This window comes from Halichoeres trimaculatus, unplaced genomic scaffold (assembly GCF_033239565.1).
Source record: "Halichoeres trimaculatus isolate MK-OKI-2021-1 unplaced genomic scaffold, fHalTri1.1 fHalTri1_scaffold_6, whole genome shotgun sequence".
NCBI classification, from domain to species: domain Eukaryota; kingdom Metazoa; phylum Chordata; class Actinopteri; order Labriformes; family Labridae; genus Halichoeres; species Halichoeres trimaculatus.
Window position 1 is genome coordinate 21,153,614 of NW_027437184.1, and position 19,646 is coordinate 21,173,259.

General features: G+C 41.3%; 1 protein-coding gene across 1 annotated transcript; it reads left to right on the top strand.

Moving 5' to 3' along the window:
* The first annotated feature begins 734 nt into the window (after positions 1-734).
* ovca2 (OVCA2 serine hydrolase domain containing) lies at positions 735-2,533 on the top strand. The gene is made up of 2 exons (XM_074672708.1): positions 735-1,141; positions 1,756-2,533. Exons 1-2 carry the CDS (start codon positions 988-990, stop codon positions 2,328-2,330), a joined length of 729 nt encoding a protein of 242 aa, XP_074528809.1. The 5' UTR covers positions 735-987; the 3' UTR covers positions 2,331-2,533.
* The last annotated feature ends 17,113 nt before the right edge of the window (positions 2,534-19,646 follow it).

Below are 19,646 nucleotides of genomic sequence, written 5' to 3' on the forward strand. Positions count from 1 at the left end.
CAACACTACACTTACAACAAACTATCCCATTTTTCCTGCAGTCAACATGCATAACTGTACTTAAGTTTGAGCATTTTAATGTTCAGTGTGTCCTACATTTGTAAAACATTACATTTACTAAGTGTGTATTTATGCTAAATATAGACCAGCACACCTTCAAATGAAACACATATTACCTAAAATACATGACTTGTTACTTTAGTCCTTTTCCACCACACCACCACTACCCATATTTCTATTTTTAGTGTTATTACACTAAGTTTATTATGGTGAAGAACTTTGTGCTGTTTTATAAATCAAGAGTATGACCTGTCAAACAAAAGGAATCCTGTTTGGGTATGCAGTAAAAAATCCATTGAGGCCAGGGAGTTCAACATTTACATAAGTGTATTGTAACATTTGAAACTGTTACTTTTGATTCTTCAAAGTTGTATGGACACGCTTAAGTCTAATAATAATAATAATAATAATAATAATAATAATAATAATAATAATAATAAAAATAATAATAATAATAATAATAATAATAATAATAATAATAGAAGATTACATTTCCTTTGAAATACAATAAGACTGTTAGATTTACGTATTATTTCAATTTAAGGCCTAGAATTTAAATCCTTAAATGTGCTCTCAAAATCTGACTGATGTCTTCCGCTTTCCCGTTTTTGTTTTCTTCAGTTATTTATGGCACCAAGATGTGTACATCAACGACAACTTGAGCATTACTTTGAAAGGTATGAACGGATGTACTTCTTCTTTCCGGTTGACCTCGCGTTCGGCAGTTGTGTCCCAAACTTGCTAAACTCACGCTGATGAAGTAGTAAAACAACACGGTTTCGAGATTTGAATGTACAGCTGTGTATAACCTTTGGTGGTTGAACGTAATATGACAGCGCCTTGTTTCGTTTAATTCGCTAAAATCGTGCTTCTTATTTAAAACTTCCTGTGAGTAGCTCAAGCTAAGCTAACTCAGTCAATCTCCTAATGGCCCCCCTCCGGGTCCTATGTATCCATGGTTACCGTCAGAACAGCGGTTCGTTTCGCGAGAAGACTGGAGCTCTGCGGAAACTCTTGAAGAAACACGTGGAGCTTATTTATATGAGTGCACCGCACAGAGTGGAGCAAGCCAGCAGTGAAGGTGGGTCATACTTTACACCTACTCCCCCCCCCAAAGTACGCTGAATTTAAAAGGCATGTGCTGTTCATTGCTTTATTATGTAAAATTTAGAATGAACCGTTTCAAATTGTGTCTTCTGTTGAATCTCTTATTAACAATTCAGACTTTTTTCCTTGGTCACCTGTCAAATACTTTCTATGATATTGTAAAATAATAATGCTGGATTTGTCACCTCGTACAGGAGCCTGCTCAGGTTTTGTTTGTTTTATGGCACAACAGATCAAACACAAGCACAACTGAGCAGCTGTATAATTGTCTAATTGAAGACTCTGTTACTCTCTGGCTCATCCCAGCCATGATCAATGAACATCTGCTTGTGTGATCACCAATTACAGCTACTAATTGTTTAAACGCCCATCTCCTAAAACTATTTCCATTAACATCTCTGCAAAAAATGAAGTCTACTATGTTTTTGTTCAAAAGAGAAATTTTGTGATTTTCAATTGTGTAATTAATGTTTTACCGTAATCAAAATAGAGGATGGTAGAAAGAGTCATTGGAACTTGTGGAGCCTCTGTTTGGACTTTGAAATAAGTCACCTCAGTAGTATCACCACTTTTTTTCTGTCCTTTTAGATGCTCCAGAAAAAGAGAATAATTCAGGATCCAGTCCAGGAGGTGATGAAGACCCTAAGGGCTGGTGGTTTTCTGACATCCACACTCGGAGCTTCAGCGCTCAGCACCAGTGTGAGGAGAGCCTTGGCCTTGAAGACAGCCTGACAGCTGTGAGAGAAGCTGTTAAGGTTCAAGGTCCATTTGACGGCATCCTGGGTTTCAGTCAGGGAGCAGCTTTTGTGGCCATGCTCTGCTCCCTTCAGGAGCAAAAACTGGAGCCTGAGTTCAACTTCCGCTTTGCTGTTCTAGTCGCTGGTTTCCGCAGCACCTGTAATGAACACCAAAAATTCTACCACGCTCCCCTCCAGATCCCCTCCCTGCATGTGTTCGGACTGGAGGATCGAGTGATCCCAGACAACGTGAGCAGAGCGCTCCTCCCATCATTTCAGGATGCTCAGGTCCTCATACATCCTGGTGGCCATTTTGTTCCTGCTGCATCTGCTCATAGACAAAGCTACCAGGACTTTCTCAAGAGGTTTCAGCAAGGAGAAGAAGCCACAGGAACTCAGCGGAGTAGCAGGCTGCAATCAAAGTAGACTTGTGGATAAAAACATGATGATGGAATGTTGACTATTTATTGTTAAAAAAAAAAACATGTGACAGCTTAATTGGATCCATGAGGCACTTGGGGTAAATGCCACACTTAGTGTCCCAACTTTTGTTTTTGGAAGATCTGATCTAATCCAATCCGTCCAAAACAGTTAAATGACTGCTGTCTTACGCAGGAAAAACATGACATAACATCTAACAAAATAAATCATTTCTTCTTACTCTAATGTGGTCGTTTGTTTTTATGTGCTGTGTTATATCTTCAAAGTTAAGAGCAGAGCTAATGAAAATTAACAGTTTCATTCTCTTGCATATAGTTGCTCCTTGACATGAAAGGCAAAGTAAGACCCAGATTAAAGTTTGCAGCCTACATGGCTTGAGTATAAAACATGTCATGGCGTTCCATCAGTAATGAAATGATAAAATTAAAGTAATGAAAGAGTGGAATTCTGTAGAATTAAAACAGAGGGATCAGATTTTAGTATTTTTTCTATCAAAGGTCTTACAGTGAGAACAACTTTTCATTCTTGATTTTATTTTTCATGGTGTTAAGCTTTGCTGTGCACTAGAATCCGACTGAAATTAATGTTATGCTTAAAAACGACAGGAAGTTGTTGAATCTCAGCACATCTGGCATGTTGCTGGCTTTAGTTAGCCTCATTTCAGACTCTTTCACAAAGTTACCAAAACATCCAACACTCCATCTCCAGTTCCTCTGTTAGAAAGGATAAATCAGATGCTGTTTAATGCAGACACATTTTCAAGTGTTATTAGGCCCCTATGAGAGTTTTGATCATTTTGGGGGTGCTTCGATGAATCCAGTGGGAAAAAACAAAGAAGCTACTTCTTGGGATTGAATGTGAAAGGGGTGCAGAACTACCAACAGTTAAAGCTAAAGTGTTCTGTGTGTGTGTAAAAACAAGAAATCACCAGTAGAGAACCAATGTTTTTAAGATCTGGGAACACTCAGCTATGATTGTGGAAAGTTATGACAAGAATTTTTTAGCTGAGCCACAGTGGAAACCTTGATTTCATAAGTTACTTTTGGAGAGCCTCATGCTTTAACAAAGAGTTTCCAAGACAAGAAGAAGATTTTGCCAGAGTTGCCACCGAAAAACATGTACAGGAAGAGGGAATACTCTCAAGATGTATACACAATAATTGTGGGCTATGTTTACAGTGAGTCAATTTCACCCACTCTGAATTAGCATTGCAGTGTATGCATAACTCTACAGAGCAGCTCTTCTGTCCAAAGTCCATGTACCTTTACGATCCACTTACATACTGCATGGCGGTCTGTCTTCTCATATAGACAGGTTTCTGCACACGCTCCAATGCTCAAGGTTCAAGGACAAGTTGTTCTGTTACAGCTGAAGCATGTGCACATCAGACTGCACTCAGTCGATTGTTTCCAGATGTGTGCTCCCTCCTCTCCACCTCTCTTTCTCTCTCTGCCCTTCCCTTTTGCTTTCATCTCCCACTAGCCTCTACCTCGCCTCCAACTCACAACATCCTCCTCCCATTCAACATCCTGTGTGTCATCCACATATTGGATCCTATCACATGTCTGCTACATTTATGACACTGGCAAAAATAGTTTGGTTTGTCTGGATGTCTTATAATCCACTCTTGACCCAGAAACGGCGCACAAACGTAGGCTTTTTGTGGTTGCATTGCTTCAATTCAGCATCCTTTCTCGTAAACTCACTTTTTCCTCTCTTAATCAATCTACCGTAATGATCAGAGTATGGCATCAGTTTGAACATGAAGTGACCTGCCACACACCTTGCACACAGGTCTAATGGTTTCGTCTTCCATTTCCTCGATCAAGGCCTTCCTTCCTCAGCTCTCCTGTGCTCCCCTGTGGCCCTTGTGTCCCTCTAAGACCTCACAGCAGACACGCACACACTCACACACATGGTTTTGATAACAACAAGAGACGAACGGAGAGAGTGAGCGAAGGAGGAAAATAGTAAAAAGAAAAACACAGAGGGTCACTCTTGCCAGTAAGTTTTACAACAGAGCCGTGACTCTCTTCTCAGGAATCCGTTCCCCCTGTTGCACAACAACCGGGAAATAATGGAATGAGAGACAGAGACAGATGAGGGTGGAGTTATCCTCCCCTCACTGTCTCCCCCTCTCGTCTACTTTTCTCTGGATGTTGTGGTCAAAAAGGGAGAGTAAGAGCACATTTTAAGCTCTGGCCCTTATTGAAGGATCATTTTTTCCCCTCTCCATCCGGTGGAGTATAAGGGATGGAGAAGAGGGCAGAGGGGTGTGTCACAGCACAGATGGGCTCTATTTTGATTATTTGTTGTTAAGGGAGACGGAAGGAAGGAGTGGGAGGGGCCACACGATGACTATATAAGAGTTGCACTTAAACTCCAAAGAGCCCGGTCATCCCAGGGCCCATGTTGCCTGACCAAGTTTGCCAACTTTGCCTTGTTGATACAACTTCCATCAATGGAATTATCTGTGATTTTAAGACCTACAGCAGAGGACTTGATGTTTTATCTCATGACCTACACCTTTTGGATTTTGGATTTACAGCATTTTTTTATTCATTGTTTCAGTGGGTCTTTGTTTGTTTTTATTCTACAGCGTAGTCCACAATTTTCATGTCAACCAAATGAAGATGCAGAGAACTAAAGGACTATCTTGTGTATTTTTATGCTTCTGTGCAAAGATGGATGTTGCACTGGTTTGGACATCTACTCTTTTAAGTCCATGCATGCCTGCATGTGTTCATGTGTCTACTTACACTTACAAACTAGTGTGCTTGTGGGCTTAATGTGACGTAACTCAGTGTTGGAAGTACTCCAGAGGCATGGCTTAGGTCCAGTGTCACATAACATTATAACATTCAGCAATTCCCTCTTCCATGTGCATGTGTGCGTGTGCGAGTGTGTTTTTGTGTGAACATGTGAGTGTGCACTCTGCATAAAAATACACTCACCTCCTTGTGTGAGCTTCTTCAATGTGCAGTGTGTTTGATGTGTCTGAGTCGTCATGTAAAAGATAAAACAGGGTGTATATTTAGAGCTGTCTCCCCAACTGCTTTATAATATTCTATACAAAGAACAAAAAAGCCAAGGAGAGTCAGTTTATGCCTGATGATGTCAGGAAACTTCACAACAGACACAGTGATGCTGCTGTGTTAATGTGATATTTTGGGCTAAACAACAGGCAGTGGGTGTTCATGTGTTTCAAAGTGAGTGGGTGTGTGTTTGCATATTTCTCCCTATGGGTGTGATTTGTTCATTTGTTGGTCCAAGCCTTCTTAGTCACACACTTCTGTTCATCCTTAACTTTGGGATTTTTTAGGTTTGTAACAATCATCTTCAGTTATATTCCCTGATTTCAGAAACAACAAAACAAACGTTTTGTTATTGTTCTTCTTTGAATAGTTGGAAAGTCACCAATTAGTCACAAATGTTAAAACATAACTTATTCCTGGTCCAAACTTCATGATTAGATCTAAATATGTTTGTAGATTGTGTGGTTTGTTGTTCCAGAGGTGACCTGAGGACACAGCAGTGGCCATTTGTTGATGTGTGATGTCATCTACATTTGTCTGCTTGTGTGTTTAACCGGACTGTTTCAGAGGCCATAGCTGGGCTTTGGCGAGGAGCGCTGTGGTTTGGCTGTCCTTATAGGTGCCTGACTGACACTACTGGGGTAAATATTAGTCATCAGGACAATAGAGGAGGGAGTACTGTGGCTGAGAGAGGGAGAGGGAGAAAGGGAGGGTATGTCTCAGCTCACATATCATATATCAGGAAAATATGAACACTATTGTGCAATATTGTTTGGTTTCAGTAGATTGTGAAGAGGGAAAGGAGACATTACAAAAATGCCATGAAGAGCTTTTGCTTTGTTATAGTAAATGTATGATACTTGTAAACAAATACCATCACTTTTCAGAGCAAGAAGACTTTTAGCACTTAATAACAGTAGTGATAATAGCTACTTGAGTCATGACTGTAGTTAATTCACAAAATTTTAATGGGTGTTAAGTGCATCACAGTTTCTTGCCCCAAGTCTCTAGGCTCAAGACTCTTAAAGTTATATATGTGCCATTACCTATTAAGTTATTTATAGCAACAGTTAAAAATGTCTTTTAATGTGGAACATTCTTACACAGACTCTCCTCAGAAACCTGAAAAACAAACAGTAGACCTCTTCAGTGGTAAAGAAGAGAAATGCTCCTTTAATGTGATGTGACTCATTAAGACAACTGAGCCTGTCAGCCCTGAACAGTAAGAGTTTATGTGCTGTTGTTTATCTGTCAGCACATGAGCTTTTACGGTGCAGGGAGGCAGAGGCTGGACAACTGCTCATCCAACTTATCTCTGTCTCAGATTGTAAAATTTACAGTTTTCTCAGATTTTTGGAGACTTTGTTAGAACAAGACACTTAATACGCTATCTTGTCAAGTTCTCTCTCTTTTTCCAAAGAAATTAAAAAAAAAAAAAAAAACTCAATTTATTGAAAGTGCCAAAAGCTGCAGTAATAAACCTATCAGGATGTCAGCTTTCAAGTCTAGCTGGAATCAGTCAACCAAGTAGCATCTGTGTTGTTTTTTCTTTTACTTTTCTACTTGGACAACATCACCATCTGTCACTTCAGCTACAAGATGTAAAAATCGGACGAACATGTACAAGCTACTCAAGCAGGAATCCACAAAACACAAGGAAGTTTTATGCTTATTTATTTGTTCAAAAAGTATATATTTACATTTAAGTTAGTACAATGGAGATTTTTTATTTTTAAACTGGAATGCAAGTACATATCCTGACCTGCAGAGGGCAGGCTTACTCTGGCTATTATTGAGCCACTGCTGAGTAAGTGTGACCATAGAGTGATCTTGTCTTCATGCGTTTGTGAGCAAATTGTATGTTTCTGTCTGCATGTGTGTGTGTGTGTGTGTGTGTGTGTGTGTGTGTGTGTGTGTGTGTGTGTGTGTGTGTGTGTGTGTGTGTGTGTGTGTGTGTGTGTTGCCTGCAGTGCTTTCTGCTAGGAGTTTCTGGCTATGCTGCTTTGAAGTGCTGCTGCTCTTGTCTGATAAACAGAGAGGAACAGGTGTGAGATCTGGCTGACTCATCTGCCCAGCATGTGCTCTTTTCCATTCACTACTGTACTGAGAGATCAACATTTTAAGAGATGTTTTGTATCTAATAAAGTGAAGGTGAACAGCAACATGTGTCTATGTGTGCTGGATTTTAGTAACCAACCTGTTTTGTGTTCTCCTCACTCTTTTTTGGCTTTTGGTATGCTATCTGGTATCATATTGGAGAAACTTGCCCAACTTGGCAGCCATGAAAAAGAAACTAAAAACTGCAGCTCCAGACATCAAGGATGCATGAGCAACCTTTGACCTTATTATGAGAACTTCGACAGAAATCTTACTGCTAACTGATTTTCAAATGCAACTTGACTTTGCCTCTTTTTTTCATCCCTGGATGATATCTGCCCCTAACGACCATGGCTGTAGACTGTTACCATGGTGCAATTGCTAGAGTAACAATCTAAAGCCACGGTCGCCATGGAGACAGCAGGGTGGAGGAGAAGGAGCTGGAGTTGGCATGGTAACTAGAAAATGCAAGGTCCCATTGGTTTGAGTGTAGATGTTACGCACTTAACAGGGAGTAGGACTCCCCCAATACAAGCCCACACAGGTTTCCTCTCTGAGCTGGAGAATAGAGACAGATGAGGAAATTCAGGGAAAGACACAGTACACTCAAGTTAGTAAATCAAAAATTTTACAAGTACTAGATGGTATTTACAGACAGTTTCCTTTAGATTGGCATCCCTCTGGGTGTCCTCTTCAGCTGCAGCGTTTGGTGCATTGCCAGGCTTCAGTAGCCATGACTGTAGACTGTTACTGTACTGTGACACTGTATAAGCAGTAAGCAGTCTAAAGCCAAGGTGCTGATGCTCTGGCCAAGCTAGGAGGAAGAGCAAACAAGGGCAAGAAGGGCAAACCTGTATCAATGACAAAAAGATAGCATAAAGTGTAATATTATTATGACTCAGTCCCAAAGGGATGGATGTTAGTCAATCATGGGAATCCCAGTGACATCATGATTATACCAACCAGTGAGGGCTGCAGTTTTTCTGAGAGCCTCATCTCTGCATTATTATGTGCTATGAATGTAAAACAACAAAAAATCTAAGGGGGCACTCTCAAGAATCATACACTTTCAGAGCCATGCTCAGTGGGGTAAACATAAATTAAAAAAGGGGATTGCCCATGTTTCCAAATACAAATATATGTACTATTTAAAAGTCACATCAGCATAATGAGTATATATTCTACTTCTTTGCTATTTACCTGTTGACTTATTCACCCTTATGATGACTTGGAAATATATCCTTTAGACCTGTCACAACATAAAGATCAAGACTAAGAAGTATAGTTGAATATATATATATATATATATATATATATATATATATATATATATATATATATATATATATATATATATATATATATATAAAATGGAGCAGAAGAAACATCTATTAAAATACCTAGGTTCTTGGGACTAGGCATTAACCGCCCACCGTTTTCCCTGCATTTGACCTAGTTAGTTAGTGTATGTATGTATGGAAGTGTGGAGAAGACGGAGTAAATGAGGCAGAACAGATAACTCTAGTCATGTTTGTAATAAAAATAATTAAAAAAAACAGTCTGTAATCACTCCAAAAAGAGGGCAAGAACTTTTTTGGAATTCCCCCCATGGTGTGGATCAGTGAATCATACACGAAGTGATGTGCTGATCATAAGTCTTCTTCTCAGTTACAAAGCACAGACTTCAGCTATGCAGTTGTACAGAATGTTCTGAGCACAGCAAATACAAACCAGAGTCAGAGCTGAGGGAACTGAATGCAGCAACAGCAGAAAAAAAACTGCTACGATTCTTCTTCTTTTTTTTCTTCTTTTTAACTTTTTGATTTAGATTTAATCATCACAGCTTGTTTAAGTCATTAATACTGTCGTATTGTGGGTGGAACTGTGTTGTTCAATTGTGTTCAGACCGTTGCATAATATTGTCAGCATGGGTGTCTCTGCAACAGGTTCCCTGATGTCTCGGTTTCAGCACCAAAGCACTTGGACAGCAACACGAGACTCGGAGCTGTCCGCGGTTCTGAATCGTAGGGCGGCACAGAGGTAATCTGAAATGCTTCTTTGTAGAGTAGATTGTACGGTGTTAAATCATCCTCAATCTTGGGCAAGATATAACGATATAAAAAGTTGTGTTGAATTACTTTTAATGGCAAATCTTTAAACCGTCCTTTTGCACATTGTAGTGCCCCAATTTCTATAATGTCATTGTTTCAGTTGTGGACCACAACTCTGCAGAGTCTGCTCCTCTCTCTTTCATGCCGGTCATGTGACGAGTCACGCATCTATCTGCTCGGCAAGTTACATGCCCCAGGGTACGGACATATGACGTCACACAGCCGGAAAACCAATCGGATCTCGCTCCATTTTGCCGCCTGGCTTATCAGAGCGCGTGGGCAGTGGCTTGGTCTGGTTCGGTTTCCATGGCACCGAGGAGAAACTGCTTCTGAGATTGAGTAGATCGACAGGACGGGCATGCCGGTCACTCAGGTTAGTACGCTCGTAATTGTAAAATTTAAGCAATAAACGCAACCCTGGACTCAAGTGAAACTTTGTGTGTGGAATTTTAACGCCACAGATTTTAGCCTATTTGTAAGATAAATTGTTAAACTGTTGCAGACACCCAATATCCAGTATTAAAGAAAACATGTTTGAATTCATATACAACTTAAAGCAGCTATTTAATGAACCATTATCTTTACATGTTATAACATATAACGTATTACTTCACACGGCTTTGCTCAAGCCAGTGTCTTCCACACTCAGCACTGTGTAACAGTGGTCACAACAACCAGTTGTGAATGAATAAGGGGAATGAATTGACTCGCTCCACCCACTCCTCCCTCGTGTTGTCCGCGCACGAGCCTCTCACATTGCGCATTCTCACCCCCGCACGCCGGAGACTCACTCTGCATTGTGCGCGTGCGCGTGCTCGCTATGCCTATAAAAGGGGTTATAGTAGGTGACTGCGTATCATCTGCAAAGTGCGCAAGAATGACGCAGGGCTGACTTCACTCGCTGACGACGTCACAGTACAGCGCTGAGAGTGAAAAAAGAAATTAAAGGAAACGCCGGCCGGAAGTGCATGAAGGATGGGGGGAAGAGAGAGAAGGAGAGAGAGGGGGCGAAGGTGAGGGAGGTGTGCTGCCACACCGGAAGAAAGTGGCTATAATGTCATCACTATCACCGGAAACCTCCCGGTGTCAAGCTCCCCCGAGAATGTACATGGGTCGTTGAGAATAACTCTCCCATCTCGAACACGTCCTTTCTCACTCCTCCTTCACACACACACACACACACACACACACACACACACACACACACACACACACACACACACACACACACGCACACACACACACACACACACACACACACACACACACACACACACACACACACACACAGACTGAGACCTGTGCGCACACATCTGGCCACAGCAGACGAGCATGAGCGTGTCTGCACGTGACACTTCACATTGCACGGCGGCATTTACCCACTGTAGCTGGTCAGCGCGACAAAATCTAAAAAGTGCCCAATGTGGCCTGAGGTGCGAAAGAAAAGGTCTACCTAAGAACCTGTTACAACGTGCAACACAGGTGAACATGCCATATGCACACAGGAATTGTTTAATTATATACGTGTACCCAGCGCATTGGGAACAGGGTGAACCAGACGCACAGAACACATTTCAAAGGCGATGTTTGACCGCATTTTGCTTTCTTCAAGATATTAATTTCTTCCCTTTTTTTCTCTGAGACAGTGCTGCCCACATGGGAGAGAAAATGAGTCACACTGCAGCAACTTCCAACCGGAGAATCAAGATGAGAAGAGTGTATTTTACAGCAGAAAACAGGGCTCTTCAAGGGAAGAATGTCCAAGCATTAGAACTTTATCTGAACACCTATCAGGGGTGATTTGTTCTAACAACAGTAAATGGTTGATTATCTCAAAAAGGTTTCAAGAAATAGAAATTAAACTTACCCCCTGGCAAAGTTCCATGCGTGGCCATCATGTCTGCGTCTCCGTGCTGTAAAATGCATCTGTCCTATCTCTAAACTCAGTCTTCATCATCGTAAACCTGTCAGCAAATCTGTGCCACGCTGTCGTCCCTCTTCTCCAAAGTCGCTTTCCATACAGACCGGGTTCTCCCATCAACCGTAGGCTTTTTATAGAGATCCCGTAGTAACTAGTAGAGGGAATGATGGAGGGAGGAGGAGGGGGAGGAATGAGGGGAGGGATGGAGGGATGGAGAGAGGGACCGAGAGAGAGAGGGAGAGCTCATTCAAAGATTCACCTACACATGTACGTGCGTATCCCACGTCATTGAAGAAGTGCAGCTATTTATAAAGGGGAGGAAGAGTATAGCCTTCATCACTGTGCAGGTCTGTTAACCAAGAGGATGAAAATAGCATGTGTTGACTTTAAGCTCTATGCAATGAGAAGTCAAAATATTATTGAATTCCGACATAAAGACATTAAGTCTCTGAGGTATTCATTAGCTGATGTTTCGTATTTCCATCCCCCAGCACTGCTGTTAAAGCTTATAAATCGTCGTTTTATATTGTCTGATTTCACAAGGGAAGCATTTCAGGTTACAGTTTTTCAGTAGGGCAAAAAAACAGTCATAATTCCGGATCTCTCAGCTGTTGCTTCTATACAAGTGTAATTGATTTATATCAGGGGTGTCCCATTTTTAGTTTTAGTTCCGAATCACTCACACAATGACAAACTATTCGGTGGTTTCAGATTGCTTTTCGTGCAGTCTGGAGAATGTTAAAAATGCTAATTGTATCGTGGGGAGAACACATCAACGCATAACCCATATTCATAAGTTATGTTTTACCGGGTGGTTATGGACAGCCATGGGCAAATCGTGAGTTTAGAGCAGGCGATGAATCACTTCTTGGAGCGACTGATAATGTTTGCTGCATAGCACTGATCTCTTGTCCCTTTTTTCTCATATTGATGAGATTTCGGGGGGAAAAAATGTTCCAAGTATCCAACCCCGATTGCTCTTTCGAAACGTCAGGAGATGCTGTGACAAGAGTCGTGCGTAAATCCGTCTCGACGCTGTTGGACTCGCATAAACATTCCGGAGGATTTTGGGGGAGACCCTTTTGCGTAAAGAAGTGTGTCAGACGTGCGTAGGCGTGTGCAGAGAGAGGCTCCTGTAAACTAGACGCAGTTAGGACACAGGTGTCCTTTTTTTCTTAAAGCAGTAAGCCTACTTTTAGGTTTTAAAGTGTGGAGTCACGCACCACTCGAGAGGAAGTTCAGAGAGAACTTTAAGTGTCCCCGCTGACCTTCAAACACAGGAGGACAAGCCAGACAGGGGTGATTATTCGCCTCATAAGCTCACCTCCTCCTCCACACCAAACTTATCCGGAAATGATTCTGCATTTCAAAAGAAAAGTCTCTTCAAATATAAAACAGTTTATTGTGAACAGTTGTCTTTTAAATTTAAGTTGTTTTGACCTGATGTTCTGTTTTAGTTTCATCACCTCACCTCTGCTTGGTTCCTTGACACATTATGGTCAGCCTCACTGTTCATGGACACCCACTGTGAGAGACTGACTCAGATATATAGAATCCAGGTTTTAAATATTTTTTTTAATCCCTGGAGATTTTAATCCCATCAAAATTGCTCAACAACTTGTTTCAAAGGTTGTTCAGATCCAATGCTGGAAGTTCCCCTTTAACAGAGACCTATACGATAACATTTCTTTTCTCCCCGAAATAAACAAACCATCGCTTGCAAATAAGTAACAGTCACAAAAGATCATGGAAGTGAAAGTCCAAAGACATCGTTTCCAACGTGTCACTGTTATGTTCATGCTTCTCCTTCATTTATTAGTGTGGTCTGTCAGCAGGTTGAACTTGAAACTACACCGCATGGCCAGTCTTTAATTACACACACTTGAGAGGTTCAACCAAGGACAACTAGAAGAAATCAGTAATGAAAAATGATGGGTTTAACTCCTTGTGTTAAATTTGGCGCCCCCTCTGGACAACGTAGTACCTGCTGTGTTCTTTATCGATAGAAGTGCCTATTTCAGTGTAAGACCAAATTTTCATCCTGCTGTCCTAACCAGTCAAATGTATCACTCACTGGGAATCCCACGTCTGTTTTTGCAGCATGCTGTTCATCTTTTCATCTGACTCAAACCCTGTAGCAGCGGGGGAAGGAATCAAAAATAACTCTTCACAAATGATCAGTCTTCCAGCTGTTGCTCTGGTTTGCCTTTGTGGGCCATTAAAAGGCATCACTATTAGTATCTGGTTGTTTCATTTCTGGCTAAAGCTCCACACAGGAGCTTTAAACTCCAGACAGTGGTGCACCCTGGTGGCCTTGTGCTAAAGGTGCAAACCCCAATCTCCTAAAACCTTTAGAATAATGCTGTACTCATTGTGTTGAGACAGGAACTATGACAGCTCAGTCAAGTGCTGAAGGTTTTAACTGTATCTTAAATTTCTTTTGACAGCTTGTGGTAGCTGCAGTTGAGATATAAGTTGAAATATTTTGGGTCACATAATAATAGACTGTGCTCAGGCTTCACAATTATCATTTCAAAAATGTAGATGTGGTACTAAGGTAACAGTTTACATGTAGAAATCTTTGTGCTAAAAATTTAACTGGGGAGATTTTTTTGCTGGAACTGATGAAGAATGATGTAATATGAATACACAAATAGACTGTTACTCACTCCACCTCTGAGCCTCAAACTTACTACCAGCAAAGGCAGCCCAGTACAACTGGGATTTCCCACTTCACAGAAGGACAGAAAAGCATTTTAAGAAATGGAGCTAACAAAAAACCAACAGGTTAAGACACATCCAAACAACCATTCTTTTTATTTTTTGTTAGAGCTTTGAACAAGGCTATTGTTCCGGTTCTCTTCCATTTGCTCCATGTAGAAGAGGAAGAGATGTGGATCTCCTCATGCTGGGTCTCAAGCCTGTAGAATTTCCACTGCACACAAACAGCAGTTTAATAGTGCTGATGCACATGGGGAGAGTATTGTAGAAGTGTGTGTGTGTGTGTGTGTGTGTGTGTGTGTGTGTGTGTGTGTGTGTGTGTGTGTGTGTGTGTGTGTACACACAAGCATGCACAATCCAATTTCCTCACACTACTGCAAACATGAATATGCAAGCAGGGGGGAAATGAATGATTGAAAAAGTGTGAATGAAGTGGTTCTCCCCTCCCTAACTCCCTCTCTAATCTACTACTGCCTCTCATAACAGGCCCCATGGTGGCATTAACACAAATGCCGACGCACACCCACACACACCCTGCTACAGTACAATTTTCATTGTCTTATCTTTCAACATCTTCGGTTATCTGTCCTTTTCTAAAACTATTTCCCTTGCTTTCTGGATCACTCATCTCCATAGTGAATCAGGATGCTGGTGATTTCCTGTTCAAATCTCTTATCTGTCTGTCATTCCTTTTTGTTGGCTCTCTTTTATCTCCTCATCTGTATTCCAAACAGAGAATGCAGCCAGATAAGAGAGAAGGGGAAAAAAAAAAAGAAACTCATCCCTCCAATACACTCTCTCCTCACAGCCGCCTACCTTGCCTTCCCACCTCCCCATCTCCCATTCTGACTCATACTGAAATCCCAGTGAGCCTCCCTCTCCCCTCACCCTCCTCCCTGCTCTCATTTGTGTTTTCTCTCCCTTTGATTGCCAAGTTGGCTCAAAAAAAAAAAAAAACAACGAATAGGGTAGGAGAGAATGAGCAAATGAAAAAGACAGAGTGAAAGAGGAGGAGGAGGTGGAGGAGGAGGAGAAAGGAACTGTGCTGCTAGAACGTGCCTCTAATGAGGATTCAGTCGAAAGGGAGCAGGAGGGGGTGTGTTTATGTGTATGCGTTGGTGGGAGGTGGGGGCTCTGAAAGAGTGGGTGTACATTAGTGTAACCCCCTCTCGCCCCCACGTCATTCCCTCCAATGCCTCTTCTTCCATGAAAGATGTGTGAGATCGCAAACCCACACACACACAGCAGTAACTCCACATCCACCCACACTTACGCACACACACTTACTCACACACAAGCAGTGACAGACACTGTAACTTTGAACTAGTGTGTTTTGAGTGTTGTGTGCCAGAGTGGGAGGAAGAAACATGCGTATGATGGCGTATGTACCTCCTGAGTGTGGCCAAGTAAACGGCTCCAGGACAATTGACTTACCTGAGATGGCATGACGAGATTACTGCAATGATTTCATTACATCTACAGAGCATCTGTCGCAAAGTGTGTGTGGAGGGGCCGTCCTTCTGCAAAGTCATACGTCGTCTCTTCTCATCTGCTGTGACTCTGACAGTGAGTCACACCGAAACTTCACAACATTATTCCAAAGTCATATGTTGAATGTGATTAGCCAGCTGGATACGCCTGGATGTTTGTGAACAAGCCAAGCAGCAAACTCAAAAAATACCTAAAAACACGAACACACAAAGTCAGAAAAAGCTCATTATTACTGCACAATTAACATGTTCACAGCCTGGTTCAAAAACTAGCCTGGGTCTGAATAACTCACTTCTCGATTAGCATAAACAGCAAAGGAGAAAATATTTAAACAACTCATTATTTTCAAAGTTATTTAACAAAACTTCCATGTTAGGGCATGGCTGACTTAATTGAAAGGCAGGAACCCTGCGACTGTCTAAAAAGAGGCTGAAGGGTCAATCTGAAGACGTTTGCTTCAGGTAAGTATTTCCAATATGATGATAGGCAGAAACATATGGGTGACATCACAGAGGTGTATTATACAGTCAATGGTACAAGTTTAAGCAACTACTCATGCATGCAGTGTGTATTCCAGTTGGACATCTCTTCACATGACCCAAGCATTGAAATCACTGTGATTTTAGTCGCAATCTCCAAAATTTTCTGGATGCTGATATTAATGTGCCAAAGACCATATCATGCATCTGGGAAGTCATTCGGTAGAGGAAATGTACTCTGATGTGATTATTAGGCAACATTACACACAGGATTAACATGGTAATTAGATTGTATTCAAGCACGCTTTGACATAGCCTACAAGGGCAGGGGCTCAAAAAAAACAAACCTTCAAACTAAGGGGTGACCAGCTTTGCCATTGAGCCCCAGCTGCCCCAGATGAGCATGGCTGTGAGTCAGTTGTGCGTATGTAGCCACAGGCTGATACACCCAGCCATGCTGTTAAGTACAACTGTGTGACCTTGGGTGTGATAGTGACCATTAAAAAGTTTCAGTAATGTCTTTTTTTTTTCTTTTTTTTGTGGTTGGTTTGATTCCAAAGAAACAGTTTAATCCATACAAGGGTCTTGCTGCAGTGTTAACCCTCAAAAGTAGTATTCAGAACATCTGAGGTGCAGCGATACATTTGGCTAAGACTATACATGCTTAAAATCTCAAAGTTTCAAAATACAAGAATGTTCATGATAAACTGTTATGGAAAATGACGCCTGAGATAACTGAAATGTTTTCTACCTGTTAAGAAAATGCAGAATATGCTGCAACTTTACTTGTAAAGTTTACTCTGCTTTAATAAGAAGTTTGAACAGGCATCATATGGATAACTGTGGGACTAAGATGATTTAATAACCTTGGAAGTAATTTAAAGGGAAGAGTTTTTATGTAAAGTTCTAAAAAAGGTTTTTTGAAAAGCACAGAAGGGAACAATGATTCATGGTTCTGATGTTTGATGAACAGCTTCAATAAATCTGTTGATGAATGAGGCCAAGGGAACCCAGTTAATGCCAGTGCAACAATCAGTATTACATTCATGCCTTTGTTTGAAATTCTCCTCTGCACTGACACATTTCTTCATATTGTCTTGTCGCCCATTCCTCTCACTGTCACTCCTTTTTCCTTTTTTGTGAATTATACATTTAAACCAGTTGATATGGAAATATTCCAAACATCTATGCCAGCAAGTATGCGTCACACAAGCCTCTGTTCGCCTCACTCTCTAGTTCTCTGTGTCTTTCTGACTGTCTGCCTCTCCTACACGCACACACGCCTTCTTTTCATTTCTGTCTCAGTCACTACTTAGGTTCCCATTTCAGTCATCTCAGTTTCATCTCCTGACATTTTCATTCTCCTTTCATTCTTTTCCTTTTCTTTTGTTACCTGCGTTTCAACTCCAGCTTTTTCATCAACCACAATATCCCACCTTTCCTGACTGTATTTCCCTGTCTGTCCACACTCTAGTCCTCCCTAAAAGTCATCTCCTCCCTCCTCATGGTGTCCCAGTTTGGGGAAACACGGAGAGATGGATTGACAGAAGAGCAGGAGAAAGAGAGAGGGAGGTTGGGAGTGAAGACGTGGTGATTTGGTTGTGCTGGAGAAAACCCCCTAGTGTCAGAAATTCACCTGCAAAAACTCCTCCGCTTTTTTTGCTCATCTGTATTCACAGTCTCTCCTCCTCCTTCTGTTTCTCTCCTCTCCTCCTGCATCATGCCTCCTCACCTCTCCTCCTCCCTTGCCACATCCTCCCTGCCTCCCCCTATCTGTCCTTCTGTGTCTCATACCATCCTGCATTGCTCCACCTGCACTGTGGTGCAGCACTGACAATCAGAACCCTGCACACATACACACACGCACGGAGCCACTGGAGCACACACACACACACGCTTTGAGAATCACACGCACAGAGGGAGACACACGCCCACAACTTCCGGCGCCCCCTCCTCTCTCTTACACCTCTCCACTGCAGGCACGAAACATTCTACAACCGCTGGTGTGCTGGAGCTTCATCAGGAGATGCTGCCAGAAAACATTTCTCAGCACTCAGAGCTTTTTTATGCTACACAGAAGGGTAGTTGTTGTAGTGATGTGAAAAACTGAAAGAATAAACCTTTGCTTAAATGGAAAGATAATAAACCTGATCAACATGTCATCTTCATGCAACCTTTCGAATGGGTTCACCTTTTTCAAATAAAAGTGTAATAACTAAACTGATATACGAATTTAATGAAGCATACAAAATAATCAAAGCACAAGTAAATACATCCACACATACCTGGTCAATAAAATATGGTTATTTGTCCTTTTTTTGCTGCCTGACTGTTCTATGAAATAAGAGAAGTCATTTTTATACTACTCAAGAGATCAATCTTCTAAAAAGTATGCATAGACATTCCCGATCACAATGCCCTGTAGCTATGAAGATTAATAAAAGAATGAGTGGATTGAAAAAAGTGAGTTTGGTTCCAGGTTAAAAATCATGTGTGGGAGATTTATAAGGACAAGACAAAGAGAGACTCTGGCCCTTTAATTTGTTGTTGCTAGGGAGATGAGCTGTTTACTTTAGTATCAGCCACAGAGATAATGTCTGCTTTTACTTTAATGAACCTCCTAAATATGCAAATACACAAACACATCCTGCTGTTTTTGTGTTTGCTGATTTTCCTTGGCAATGCCACAATCCTCCTTCACACACACTTATGTATTCTAGTTAAAGTGAACGTCAAGGGTGAAAAGAGGATGAAGGGAAATGAGGGGTGAAAAGAAGATGCTGCACTGCAGTCATATTTATCCATTTAATGTAAAATTAAAATAAATGAGAAAAAGTTTGTCGGTAGGCCAATCTAAATGAGCTCAAACAGGGAATGAGAAATCAACCCTGACATCTAGTGGATAAAGTATGTAACCGAGGGTGTGCATGCATGTTGAATCCTTGACAATCTGTTTTTTATATAATGTTTAGACCTTTAAACACCCTTCCCCCAGGCCTCATGTGGGTCAAGGCGTACTTAAGAGTTACATAATTGCACACTACAAAAGAACCCACATCTGATTTTCAGTTTTTTTCCCCCTTAAGTCTACCACTTGCATTATTAGATAGGTAACACTTCTGGCAAAAAAAAGGGCGATCATCATGATTTAACACCCTTTTTCAAATAATATACCTATGTCTGCAACTGTTGATGTGTTAATGACATTTTGGATCTGGATTTTTTTTTATTTTTTTTTTATTTTTTTTTGGGGGGGGGGGGGGGGGGGGGGTCCATGCCATTGTGAATCGTGGAATAATACATTATGTTAGGGCTGTCATAACAAGACACTGACAAAAGCAGACCACGGATTGTAACAAAAGAAAACACTGAAACAGCCAAAAGAAAAATGATATGCTAGAGCATCTCTGGATATCTTGAAAAGTAGTAGTTGTAGTATTTTCATA